Source organism: Panicum virgatum, chromosome 1N, assembly GCF_016808335.1.
Source record: "Panicum virgatum strain AP13 chromosome 1N, P.virgatum_v5, whole genome shotgun sequence".
NCBI lineage: Eukaryota > Viridiplantae > Streptophyta > Magnoliopsida > Poales > Poaceae > Panicum > Panicum virgatum.
Genome location: NC_053145.1, coordinates 13,843,243 through 13,856,820, shown reverse-complemented (window position 1 = coordinate 13,856,820; position 13,578 = coordinate 13,843,243). Strand labels below are relative to the sequence as shown.

General features: G+C 42.4%; 2 protein-coding genes across 3 annotated transcripts; one reads left to right on the top strand and one right to left on the bottom strand.

The window, feature by feature from the left end:
* The first annotated feature begins 227 nt into the window (after nucleotides 1-227).
* LOC120655244 (polyadenylate-binding protein-interacting protein 11-like) lies at nucleotides 228-4,792 on the top strand. Of its 2 annotated transcripts, XM_039932991.1 has the most exons (11): nucleotides 228-740; nucleotides 777-855; nucleotides 1,546-1,656; nucleotides 1,734-1,778; nucleotides 1,965-2,037; nucleotides 2,117-2,229; nucleotides 2,346-2,405; nucleotides 3,038-3,085; nucleotides 3,187-3,255; nucleotides 4,227-4,288; nucleotides 4,398-4,792. In XM_039932991.1, exons 1-11 carry the CDS (start codon nucleotides 463-465, stop codon nucleotides 4,453-4,455), a joined length of 996 nt encoding a protein of 331 aa, XP_039788925.1. In that variant the 5' UTR covers nucleotides 228-462; the 3' UTR covers nucleotides 4,456-4,792. The 2 variants fall into 2 exon arrangements, with proteins under 2 accessions (XP_039788925.1, XP_039788924.1); XM_039932990.1 differs by having other exon boundaries at nucleotides 228-855.
* Nucleotides 4,793-5,226: 434 nt separating this feature from the next.
* On the bottom strand, nucleotides 5,227-11,805 carry LOC120655242 (phosphoenolpyruvate carboxylase 1). Its single transcript, XM_039932989.1, has 10 exons — nucleotides 11,378-11,805; nucleotides 10,882-11,273; nucleotides 10,660-10,744; nucleotides 9,084-9,306; nucleotides 8,668-8,771; nucleotides 8,490-8,577; nucleotides 7,895-8,049; nucleotides 6,812-7,810; nucleotides 5,936-6,322; nucleotides 5,227-5,768 (listed from the first exon to the last, which is right to left on the bottom strand). Exons 1-10 carry the CDS (start codon nucleotides 11,546-11,548, stop codon nucleotides 5,475-5,477), a joined length of 2,898 nt encoding a protein of 965 aa, XP_039788923.1. The 5' UTR covers nucleotides 11,549-11,805; the 3' UTR covers nucleotides 5,227-5,474.
* Between the last annotated feature and the right edge of the window lie 1,773 nt (nucleotides 11,806-13,578).

The window sequence follows — 13,578 nt, the reverse complement described above, 5'->3', positions numbered from 1 at the left end:
CGCTTCACTCCTGGTTTTCTTCTCCCATTTCTTTTTTTATCATATATATATATGTGGATATATAATATTTGTGATTATCCGGATAAGGAAAAAAAGACAAAAAATCTCAGTGCTACTCCATCCGTTTTTCTCGTGCTGGTTTTGAAAACTTCATACGCGGAAAAAAGAAATGTTTTGGAAAAAGTATATAAAAGAAAGAGGGGGGAAAATGGTATTTTGCGTTGTGTTTATAAGCAACACTGGCGAAAGCGATGCCTAGTTGCATTTGGACCTCCGCCTCCTTCCTCCCCTCCTCCTCTTCACTCTCCCTTGCATCACCAACAAGAAGGCTAACGCACACCAACCCAAGAACAAGGAGGGGAGAGAAGGAAGGAAAAAAAAAAGGAATTTTGATCGCCCAGAGTGTGGTAGTAGAATAGCAATTTGATCTCTCCTTGTTCGAGGTCAGTGCGCGAGGCAATAATGGTGGCCGTGGAGGCTGCGGCGGCGGCGGTGGAGGGCCCGATCCGGGCGGAGGCCGAGGTGGAGGTGAAGGGCGATGCCCCGGCCGTGGGGGAGGAGGAGGAGAAGGAGTACAAGAGCGACATGAGGAAGCTGGAGGAGCTCATGTCCAAGCTCAACCCCTGCGCGCAGGAGTTCGTGCCGTCGTCGCGCCGCGCCGCGGCGCCGGCGGTGAAGCCGGCGGGGGGAGGCGTGCTCTCCGCCGACGCGCCGGTGTTCGTGTCCGCTGCCGAGTACTACGGCGCTGCCGGCGGGCACCTGCAGGTGGCCGGTGGCGGCGCTGCCGGCGGTGGGAGCAGGGACTCCAGCAGCGACGGATCCAGCAACGGCAGCGGCCACCCTCTGAATCGCCGGGTCGGTGAGCTGTGAATTTTGTGTTCTTTACGGTTGTATATACGCGTCTTGATTTGACAGGTTTGGTCTTTGTTTGACTTTTCACTGCTGTGATCGCCTGATGGTTTGCTGATTTGTGTATTACGATCGTCTCAACTGATGGGTTTCAGGCGATGGCGATCACTTTCATATTCGCGAGATTTTGTTTTGTGCCTTTTTCCTTGTTTTATCTCGTAGGAAATGAAGTCTTGAGCAGGGAGAGGGGTTTATAGTTTCCTTCTGTTATTGTTCGCTTCTGAATCATTTGCATCTGCGGAATCATCTTAGATTTTGATATGAATAACCTTTTATGTTTTATCCTAGAGATGACAATTGATCTCTCCTTTTGTTTTCTGCGAGGAGATGTCAATTTAATCTTGTTAGTTTTAGAGGAACAATTTAATCTTGTTAGTTTGTTAAGAAATGATTTATCGGTTCTAACCGAACATTGTTGAATGATCCGTGTTAGTGGCACTGCAATTGCCAAAAATTTGATACGTGAATCGATGTGATGGTGATAGGCTATTGTGCTTGATGTCAACAATTCATTTTCGTGGACCTCCACCAGACTTTTAGAATTTCAGAATAAATTGTTGTGCTAGCAGCAGTTGTGTGGCCATTTATTGGTTCTGGTGGTACGATGACAAATTGACATTGCCTTTCTGATATCAGAGAAGGAACAGCTTCAACCAGGGGAGGCGGAGGATGGGGGGCCGACCCCGACGGGCTGATAGGGAGGATAGTGTGCGGCGAACCGTCTATGTCTCTGACATTGATCAGCATGTGAGCATACTAAAGATAGTGGCCTTTGAAATTGCTGTTTCTTTGTTGATGTTTCATTTCATCTTGTTGCTCTGTAGGTGACTGAGCAGAAGCTTGCTGAAGTGTTTTCTAATTGTGGGCAAGTAAGTTCTATGATTATTTTGTGGAAAACATGGCTGCAGAGTCCCCCCCCCCCCCCTCTTTCTCCATCACGTGATAGCTAATGACAACATCTGGGTTACCTTTGTGACCTTTCAATCACGTGATAGATAATTCAGCTACTTTACCTCTTCGTGATGATTTTTAAAAATCTCTTTTTTTACCTGTAGGTGGTAGATTGCCGTATCTGTGGTGACCCACATTCTGTCCTGCGTTTTGCGTTCATCGAGTTTGCTGATGATGGTAGTGTTCTCGACACATTATCTTTTCATTTGCAGTATTGGTATGGTAAAATGATGCTGAAGCTTTCCATTGTCTGCAGCTGGTGCAAGAGCAGCACTAACACTTGGGGGAACCATGCTCGGTTATTATCCTGTTAGAGTTTTACCTTCTAAAACAGCAATTCTACCTGTGAACCCTAAATTTCTTCCTCGAGTAAGTAGACGATGATGATGACACATGCTTTCTTTAGATCACAACATATTCCCCAGTTTTCCTTTGTCATGCCTAAAATTTCTGCTAATATTAGTTGTATGGCACATTGTGTACAGACTGAAGACGAGAAAGAAATGGTCTCAAGGACTGTATATTGTACTAACATTGATAAGAAGGTATGGAAGCCTATATTCCTGGCTGTGCATGACTGCATGTGGTTCAAAACTTGTGATTCTTAATTACACATAAGATGCTTTAACAGTGCTTTTGTGATCTCCTAAAACTCAATTGCACATCTTCTAGCAGTAGTTTTAGATTGTAGTGGGTGGTTCCAAATCAAGATCTTATCTGCTTTAAATTATTTGCATTTCAATTTCTGGAAGCATAAAAATACTTCTCATTGTACCGTTACAATGTAGTCTGGGATTTTATTTTTGGGGGACATTTTGGTTTATCTGAATTAATGAGCATTTTAAAGGAGATTTGATCAGTGCCAAGATATGTATAATGAGAACACAATCACTTCCCCAAGATATGTATGATAGCCTTTTTCTTTCTGGACAAAGAAAAACATTGTTATTGTCTTATTGAAGTGTCATCTCATGTTTGCTACTGCACTGTCCAAATCTAGTGCTACTCTTCCGGTGTGAATGGTGAATGCTGAACTTGTGGTTTCTATCTTTGTGGTGATTGGTGCATGCTGAAATGTCACAATACAAACGTGATTATTGGTGAAGGAAACAGCAGTTTGAAAGATTAAGGTTTACAGCTTATGTGTTAATGGTGTACGCACTTCTTGTTTGTATAGGTTACCGAGGAGGATGTAAAGATTTTCTTTCAGGGTACATGTGGGAAGGTATGAATATGAATGACATAAGACTCTTGGTACTGAATGCCTTTTGTAGCCTATTTATATTGTTTATTATGAAATGATTGACATATTAGCATTTTATTTAGGTTTCACGCCTGAGGCTCCTTGGTGACTATGTACACTCCACGTGCATTGCTTTTGTTGAGTTTGCTCAGGTAAGTGAAACAAGGTTTTTCACTGTTATATTTTCGGATGTTAGTTAAATTTCTACTGCCACTTAAAAGACAGGATCTAGAAGTGCTATGTGAATTCATTTTCTTTGTAATGTGTGATACTGAACATTATTCATAAGTACTACCAATTGAAAAGGCAACCTCAGAGAAAAGAAGATATCTTAATGAACATATTTAAACATACTGAAGCTGAACAGTTGCTATAGGTGTTACTTAAAATTCTGTTATCTTGTCTTAGTCCAGTTTTGATGATCTTCTAGCTATCTTTCATTGTACTCCCTCCTTCCCCGTTTATAAGGCATGGTGGAACATGACACGGTCTTCTAAACAACACTTTGACCATTTATTTATTATATATTATATCACTTTTGATTATAAACTTATAATCATTGTAAAATATATTTGATTATGAATCCAATCATATGAAATTTGCATTATAAAAATAAAAATTTAATAGTCAAATTATTGGTCAAAGATGACAAGGTTTGAATCTTGATATACGTGTATGCCTTATAAACAGGGAAGGAGGGAGTACTTCTCTTGTGTTGGCTAGAAAAAAAACCATTCACAAGGACTTGAGTTTATGTCCCTGAATTTAAAGAACCTTATTTATTATTAGTGTTCTGTCCTAAGTAGGTTCGGAACTTTCAACAATTCCACAAGTTACAATGCACACAAATAATAGTCAAATCAGGATGTTACTGGAACCTACTTTTAAGTGAAGAAATATATTTGTTTCTAAGATACTGTCAACGCATTTGGGTAATGACATGATTAAAGGTTTCCTGTCTATGGTGCTCTATCTCTCTTAAATCGGTATTGTTTTCCTGTCTACGGTGCTCTATCTCTCTTAAATTTGTATTGCCAAGTAGTCTTACAGATATATAAAGCCGTTCATAGCCATGATTATTCAACTTATGCAGGGCTTTTACTTTTTTGCATGTTCAATGCAGGCAGAAAGTGCAATTATGGCCCTGAACTTCAGTGGCATGGTCCTTGGCTCCCTTCCTATTAGGTAAACACTCAGCCAATAATCTACGTTCGTTAATTCCCATAAGAGCAAATTCTTAGTTCAAGGGCATCATGAATCATCGCCTTTCTCATATCGCTCTGTAACTGTGCAGGGTGAGCCCCTCCAAGACACCAGTCCGTCCGCGGTCTCCTCGCGTGATGTCCAACTGAGCCCGTCCCGCACCAAGCCGCCGTCGCCCTTGAGGCTGCCACCAGTGGCAGATCATCACCAGGCAGAGCTTCCTCTAGTTGTGATCATGCTAGAGCCATCGCATCGCGAATCAGTAACCCGTGGTGTTTTCCTAGTACCTAGTCGTCATAGGAATGTCAACTTGCCGCTAATGTTCTCTCGGAGACCCATGCATCTCTTGTTGTGGGAGGCACCGTTTTCCTTTAGTTTCTGTTCGTTGCCATTATGTTAATTATGGATGAATTCTTATATAACAGCCTTTTCAGGCCCCAGAAGAATAATGTCTAGCATCGTCTCTATTTTTTGTGGCCGGTTGTTGATTCTCGGTGTTCTGTTTAGTTAATTCTGGGTTCACAATCTTGGTTGGTTTGTATGCAACCTGTGCTCCTGTTATTGGACGTTTGTGCCTTGGCTGAGCATATGAGCCGAAGTTCGTGGCATGCAGGTTGCTAAATGCCAGAAATCCATTGCATCGCCAATTAGTCTAACTACTTCGTTACTCCGTTCGTATGCTAACATAAGGACTTCTAGCGTTTGTATTCAGAGAAGTAGAGGGTGACTTGGTTGTTGCCGCTGCTACGGTTCCATCTAATCCGCTTCTTGGAGAATGGAAGCACACATCAGAACATTTTCCTGTAAAATAGATGGCAAATTTGGGGCAGTGATAAAATGTCTTTTTGGGGCAGTGATAAAATGTCTTTTTTTTTTGCCAGGAAATGATAAAAATATGTCTTCTAACTCAACGACACATATTTATAGAAGATACACATTTATTATTAGATATTAACGTAAACCATTGTTCCATAATTTATTACGCATCAGGCTTCAACAGCCAATAAGCTCACCTTGACATTTACATCAAGCAAAACCAAAAGTCTGCGACATAAAAGTTCCTCCAGATGAGTAACCCACTAGCGCCGGCAAACTAACTGCCTACAGGCTTACACACATTGTCCACCATCTCATGTGAGATGGGTTATTTGTACACCGAGAGTCTGGCCTAGCCGGTGTTCTGCATTCCGGCGGCGATGCCCTTCATGGTCAGGATCAGCGTGTCCTCCAGGCCCGGAGCGTACTCGCTCTCGGGGTTCAGCTGCACCAACTGCGCTGGCAGGCTCTCGTCAACAAACTCCTTGGACAGAGCCGGCTGGGGGCTCACTTGGAAGGCCGGGTCACGAATTCGCTTCAGGGTGTAGGCCTGGCAGACGTTCAAGGTGGTGATGTAGGACTCACGCAGCCGCAGACGCTGCTTCAGGTAAGGATCGCCTTCGAGGACGTCCTTGTGACCGGCAACCTGCGAACAATTGGCGATTTTTAGAATCATATGCGATAGGACTTCCAACATTTTTAAAACTACAAGTCGCAAAAAATGAGCAGTTTACCTGCCTATATTTGGCTACATAAATGTAGAAATAGCTGAAACGCGAGCAAAACAAAATAGCCTATATTAGAACACTTTACCTGAAGGAGTAGCTCTTTTGTCTCCTCATAGTTCTTCCTCAGCTGCTCCCCAAAGGATTGCAGATCTTCAGCCACTAGCAGTTTGTCGTACACAGCTGCGATTCCTGGGTCTCCCTTGGCGAAAACCATCTCAAGCAAGTCAAGGGTGACTCTGAAGAATGGCCACTCATTGTACATTTCTTTCAGAGTATGGATGTTCCTGATGTCCTTCTGCATGATATGCTTGAATGCTGCGCCAAACCCAAGCCAAACAGGGAGATGGAACCTTGTCTGTGTCCAAGCAAAGATCCATGGAATTGCACGGAGCGATTCTATTCCCCCACTAGGCTTCCTCTTCGATGGACGGCTACCGATATTCATCCTACCATATTCAGTCTCAGGTGTAGCCTGGAAAAACATTCAGATAGAGTTTAGTGTCAAACTTTACGCATCATATCACAAGTTCACATAGTTATCACCAACTTCTATAACTGGCTTAACAGAAGACACTGAATCACCGTACAGTGAGACATACATAAGAAAAGCTTCCTTTCAGATAGTGCTTTTAAATAGGACAAATGAGTACAACTCGGCTCATTTAGTTTGTATAACACAAATGTGCAATAACTAAAAATGGCATTCTACTTAAAATGAAAGCATTCGTCCTGAACTTTGCCAAATGGGTACCTATACCATTATATTAGAAAGTGTTCTAGGGTGTTTCAGTTAAAAAGATATGCAGAAAACATCAGAGATTGTTTGAACTTTTTGAAGAAAGAAATCATAAATTGGCGAAAAGAAACCTTATTCTAAGTGCATATTTAGGCTAAGGGTTTCTTTAGCAGCTTTGAAACAATGTCTAAACATCATGCTTGTGCAAGTGCAAGTTGAACCTACCGATCTGAAGTATTCAACAAAGCGTGGTTCTTGGAAGACAATTGATCGATATTCTTTGGTTGCCACGACAGCCATTTCGTCCATCAGAGCACGCCATTCAGGTTTGGGGGAAATTGGAGGATGCATGCCATGTTCAAGGGTAGCTGCAGTGTAGCGTTGCAAAGTTCTAAAGCACAAGTGCTCCTCTCCAAAGGAGTGCTCAATAACCTCACCTTGTACTGTTACACGAAGCGATCCGTGTATCGTGTCTGGTGGCTGCGATAAAATGGCCAGATGAGTGGGGCCACCTCCTCTGCCAACTGTTCCACCCCTTCCATGAAACATGGTCAACTTCACTCCATAATGCTTTGCCACCTTGATGAGCTCCTCTTGTGCTTTATACATTTGCCACGCTGCAGAGAGACGTCCAGCGTCTTTGCCAGAGTCTGAGTACCCAATCATCACCTCCTGCTTGCCATTAATCCTATTCATGTACCAGTCAATTGAAAAGAGTCGTGCTACAGCTGCTGGAGCTGCTTCAAGATCTGCAAGTTTCTCAAAGAGTGGAACAACTCTCAATGGCTGTTTCACATGGCACTCACGCTGTAAAAGCTCGACAGCAAGCACATCAGATGGGGCAGTTGCCATCGAGATGATATATGCGCCAAAACAATCTGCTGGGAGCTCTGCAAGGACATGAAATGTGCCTAAAACATCAGCAGTCTCTTCAGTCAGAGGAAGATCAGAACCAAACAATGGACGTTTGCCCCTCAGTTCAGACAACAGCCAATCCTGGCGTTTCTCCTCAGACCATTCAGCGTAGGATCCAATTCCAAGATGTGTAGTTATTGAATCAAGGACATCAGTGTGCCGATCAGATTCCTGCCTGATGTCAAGTTTCACAAGAGCAAGCCCAAAAGTGGATACTTGACGCAAGAAATCAAGGAGACTTCCATCAGCTATAGGCTTGTCACCACAAGCACATAATGATCTATAACAAAGCTCAAGAGGTTCCAGAAACTGCAATGTAGAAGGTGGTAATCAGATTACTATAAGTATGATGGTAACAATCACAAATATGAATATCACAGAAAAAGAGCTAACCTGTTCAACATTAGTAAAAGTTGCGTCCTCTGGAATCTCAGAAATTCCTGTTGTCAATAAATGACGAGAACGCTCACGTGTATAGTACAATTTATCCCTGACATCACCAAGTATGACACGATATGGTTCGTTTGGAGGAACTTGCTTCCAGAATTCTGTAAGAACAATGTTCAATTAGTAATATCATTTAAGTAAATGTAGTAAGAGAACATTCTTGAAAGGTTATATTTGTTCACACTACATGACAGTATATAGTCTTGCATACAAGTTCCTGACTAGAGTTCTTTGGTATTGGGCCAGCTGGTCATTAAAAAAGTTATTTATTTCTAATTTTGGGTGCTTTTATACATAATCCTATTATGAACAGTAATGGTAACCATCACAAATTTAAAGACATCAGTTATGGCATCCTCTAACAGTTAATGTCAGTGTAGTTTTCAGATCAGGACTCACATTCAAGTGAATAACTACATGTGTCAAAAGCAAAGCAAAGCAAGCAAAATAATCTGATATTGTTTTAGAATAATAATCTAATAAAATGATATACGCGAATTAATCCAAATTCCTTTATTACCACAAATTACAGTTCTGTTACCTATATAATGCTTTGCAGCTCTTTTTGACGAGCGATGTAATTCATCTGCACGGATCCGAAGTTCATCACTGCAGCGCCACATAGAGAGCTAGAATAGAATATCATACCGTTAGCACCAGGGAACAGACACTGTTGAAGCTCCTTGCATATAAGGGAAGTTCAATTCATATTGCGATACCTCAAACATTAGATCTTCTATCTGAGAGAAGTACAAGTTAGCAGCCATCATTCTCGCCAACAAGCATACATCCCGTGTAACCTCTGGTGTAACTCTTGGATTTCCTAGAAAACAATACATAAATGGGGAGTTTTAAAAATAATATACCAGTCAGCAAAAGTAAGTAGTCAATTGCTAGAAGAATTGATGTCCCAATGACAGGAAGGCCCTATCAATAGTTTTGTTACACATGCAACTGATGTCACAATGATAGGAATTAGGAAGGCACTGTCAACACTTTTCACGTTCAGATGCAACTAGTTGAAAATTTTAGAACTATTCAAAACTTTTTTTTGTACAAAAAAACTCTTCAAGAATGTATTAATTTTTTAGCAAAAAAAAAGAGTATAAAATGGAATATGAAAACAAGAAATTACCATCACGGTCACCACCCATCCAGGATGAGAACTGAATGAGGGGAGCGTTGTAAGGGAGACGCTCATTGATCCCAATATTTTTCAGAGCAGTGTCAATACGGCGCAAGAATTTGGGTACGCCCTTCCATATAGTTTCATGGAAGTAACTCATTCCAGCACGCATTTCATCTTGAGGGGTGGGAGGGGTCCTGCGGATTTCATCAGTTCTGAAAGCAGCTTGAATCTGTGAAGGGTATTAAATGGCAAATCAGCAAATGCATTTTCATATAGATATTATGCTAGGTGCGTATATAATATGGTAACAAGTTAGCATTTCCCACATTCTTTGTCAATCATATACTACAGAATGGGCAATTCCAGAACACAGATGTGACTAACGACAAATACACATGTGATTAAATTAACTTGAAGAACACAATGAGTTATAGCTTCCCCAGATCTGACTGATGACTAATATGCAATTAAAAAATATGAAGTATAAAAACCTTTTGGACTAATAAGCTCTGACAGTTGTCTACCTCTCTTTTCAAAGCATTTTTATTCAGCTTTTCCATAAAGAAAGTTAACAGATCCGATAACCAAATTGCAGTGTCGTATACCAAAAAAAAAGATAAAAATCAATATAGAATCAACAGCAGCATCGTAACTACATCCACCTGTACATATCTGACATTTCGTTTCACCTTGCCATGTGCAAGCATAGAAGAGTCAATAAAATGCTTTTCTTAGGAAGATATATGTTGATACAACCAAAGTCGAATTTTGTTGGAAACATCTGATGGATCTCAGAATAGAGCAATGGTAAACTCACAACTAAGAGCTAAAAATAATGCACTCAACAAATTCAAATTGAACACAAGTTTGATGGATGCTTCTGACAAGAATAATATGTGTTCTGGAACTGTTAGGGGTTTGCCAAAGTTTAACAGCTACTTCAGATAATAATAATATGGAGATAAAAGTCTGCATGACAAACAAATCACCATAATTCCACACACTCAAAATCTTTGTAGTGGCATAGAACACCCAGAGAACCTTCCAACTTTTGCAAATACTGAGACTTCTGTCGGTGGTATTATTAAACAATCTTGATTGGGCATATCTTCATGGTTTTTGTCAGGCGATGCTTTCTTGCATTCGCCTTACCTTGTTCAATGTCTAATAAACTACTATTAAAATAGTGGAGTGCAGACAATAGAGATAGCATTCTAACCGAATGATTTGGCAGGCATCACACACATAAAGAGGCAAAAAAAGAAAATGTGACATAAGCTAATTTGGTTTTCAGGGGTGGGGCCAAATTATAATGACAGTAATATGGAAATGCCTATGCTCTGGCATAGGAATAATTTCAGCCACCTCCCCCCCCCCCCCCCCCCCCCCCCCGCGGACATCATCAGGATAAAACAAGTCCTAGAAATGACGGATCATCAGATAAACAATGAGCACACATTTTTCAAATAAAAAAGTTAAAGAATCAAAAGGTGTGGTGGATGCTTGATCAACTCTGGAACCTCACGAGTGACTTTCTATTACAATATTCTCATCTCAAAGTGATGAGATCGAGATCTTTTACCTCCCTCTGAAGAGCCTCATCAAGCTCCTGCTTGTCGTCAGCAGTGATGTCCTTGGCATACAGCTGTCTCAGGCAATTCCGGATCCTGAACAACAGAAACAAATTAACACTAGAGAGAACTGCATTTTGCTTCGACACGCATGAGGCAAGCAAGGCGCCTCAATGGAAGTTGGAGAAAAGCTGCCGCAATCAAAGCAACGGTAACCCAACGATTGTCGGCACCTGCCGTGCTTCTGAAGCAGGGACCTCCTGACGGACTGCGTGGGGTGCGCCGTGAAGACGAGGTCGACAGTCTGGTTCTTGAGCGCGTCGAAGACCTCCTCGCGCGACTTGCCGAGCTGCGAGACGAGGCGCTTGAGCGTCTCCTCGATGTCGGACTCGGTGGGCGCCGAGGCCTCGTCGGCGAAGTCCCCACGCTTGAGCTTGATCCGGCGGCGGTGCGCGATCTGCACCTCCTCGGCGAGGTTGGCGAGGTTAAGCATGTGCGAGAAGGAGCTGGCGACGACGATGGAGTCCCCCGGCGGCAGGCTGGTGAGCTTTCTCCCGAGCTCGCCGAGCCGCGCCTCGTCGCGGTCGTTCTCGTACTCCGCTGAGAGCTCGTAGCACTCCTGGACCTGCGCACGCGAAGAGGCACCAGCGGCGTCAGCACGGCGTCGCCGGGACGCGCGGATCTGGGGCGGCGGCGGCGGCCGAGAGGACGGGATCGATCGGGGCGTACGAATTCGCGGAGGTGCGGGCCGTGCAGGTCCTGGAGGATGTCGAGGAAGCGGTCGACGAGGAGGGCGTCGTACTCGACCAGCTTGTCGTCCTCGGACACCTTGCCTGGCGCCAGCAGCCGCAGCTGCGCGTCGATCGACTGGTGCCGCTCCATCGGCGCCTTCCCCGCCATCACAGCGGAATCCGACTGAATCAAATTCTCGCTGGACGGCGCAGAGTGTCCCCCCGCCCGCGGAGGGTGCGGGAGTGGGGGCGGCGGCGGCGGCGGCTAGTGGCAGGGAGCGTGGCTTCGGGAGAGGAGGCGGCGCCGGGATGGGCGCGGCGGGGGGCCGGGGAGATGGTTGGGAAGGTCGAAGTGTTCGTGTGCTATTTGTACGGGAGGATGGTGGTGATCTGGTGGTGGGCCCGTTTGGTGAAGTTTATGCTTTTGAGTCCCGTACTCTCATGGGAAGTTGTTTTGCAGATTGGCACCTGTGGAACTCGGGATTGTTATTTGCAACGTTCGTTTCCTCAAAAATTTGCAGATTGATCACAAATTTGAGAGATGAAATCTTTCGTTCCAAAATGACTCATATTGTAAACTTTCCTATACGAATCTAAATCTGTGAATTTTTTATATTTTATTTTTGTTCCATAGAGTGTGGAGAGAGTACTAGTACTAGACAAAGGTTGTATTAGAGAAACTGCAACACACCAAGCAAGTTCGTAATTCAGATTACCTCTAGGGGATGCTGAATGTCCATGTTGCATGCAGGGTACACCTACAAAAGTCAGCATTGTGATGTGTTGCACTTCCTTCCAACATAGACATATTATCATCATCATGTGATTGATGGGATTGATGGGGATCTCCGTATTCCGATATGCTTTAACTTGCATATTTATAGAAATATATATCATTAATCAACAAGAATCCTAGTGAATTCCTAGTTATGATGAGATTATGTATTTGCATTTCTCTTTTTATTGACATGTTACTTGCGTAATAATATCATGATGAAATCATGCAAAGAAGGACAATGGTGAAAAATTAGATAAAAATAGCAATGGTGACGTCCTTGTCATTTTTTCTTTCTCATCCTCGAAATTTTTTGACTTCAAAAGGTAAGAAAAAATCCATGCAAAAGTGGAATCACACCGGTATAATAGAGAAGAATGATCCTGTTGCATGTGCTTGTTACTTTTCCATCTCAATTTCTTAGTAATTTGGCATGCCTAATAATGGAGGGGGACGGGTTCTGACTTGCGTCATATGTACTAAATTGTTCTTTTAAAAACCTATACAATTGGAAAATCTGAGGTGTGAATTTTTTTAGAACACTCTAGGGGAATCAAAATTTGATCCGAGGATGACATGGTGTATATAATTTGTAGCATTATTTATAAGAAAATTTTAGTTTAGGTGTTAGTGTTAGAACAAAAGAAATGTTTAGTAAGCACGCGATTATCTCTAGTATTTCCAAAGTAATGATTGTGGCCATAGCAAACTAGATAATAAATTGCTCATTTTAGTTTCATAAAAGTAATGATTGTTGCCCTGGCAAACTAGGCCCTTGTTTAGATGCAAAATTCAAAATTCCAAATCTATCACATCGAAAGAGAATCTTACATGCATGGAATATTAAATCTAGACAAAATAAAAAATAAATTGCATAGTTTGCTTGTAAATTGCGAGACGAATCTAATGAGCATAATTAGGATATGATTAGACACTAAATTGCTACAGTGATTGCTACAGCACACATGCTCTAATGATGGATTAATTAGACTCATTAGATTCTTCTCGTAGTTTACAGACGAGTTCTGTAATTAGTTTTGTGATTAGTCTATATGTTAATACTTCAAATGTGTAAAGATTTCATTTCAAAAACTTTACGGACGCAACTAAACAAGACCATATGTGGCCCTTGTGTTCTTCCTACACTAGTCATCATGTTGGACTGGATTTTCGTGCTCCCAAAAAATGATGAGATAGCTATAGTTTGAAATGTAGTCATATGGGGGACGAGTTTGATTTTCCTTCCTCCTTGAATTTCTCCCCGCACGACCTCCGGTTGCCGCCTCTAGTGGACCATACACTCAAGGTGACGCCAAACGAGGAGATATAAGAAATGCGCCTCAAATAAAAATAGCTAGGAAGGCATAATTCTCTTTGCGAGTTGTGACACTTCATCGATCCCAAATTCCCAACCAACTCGTATA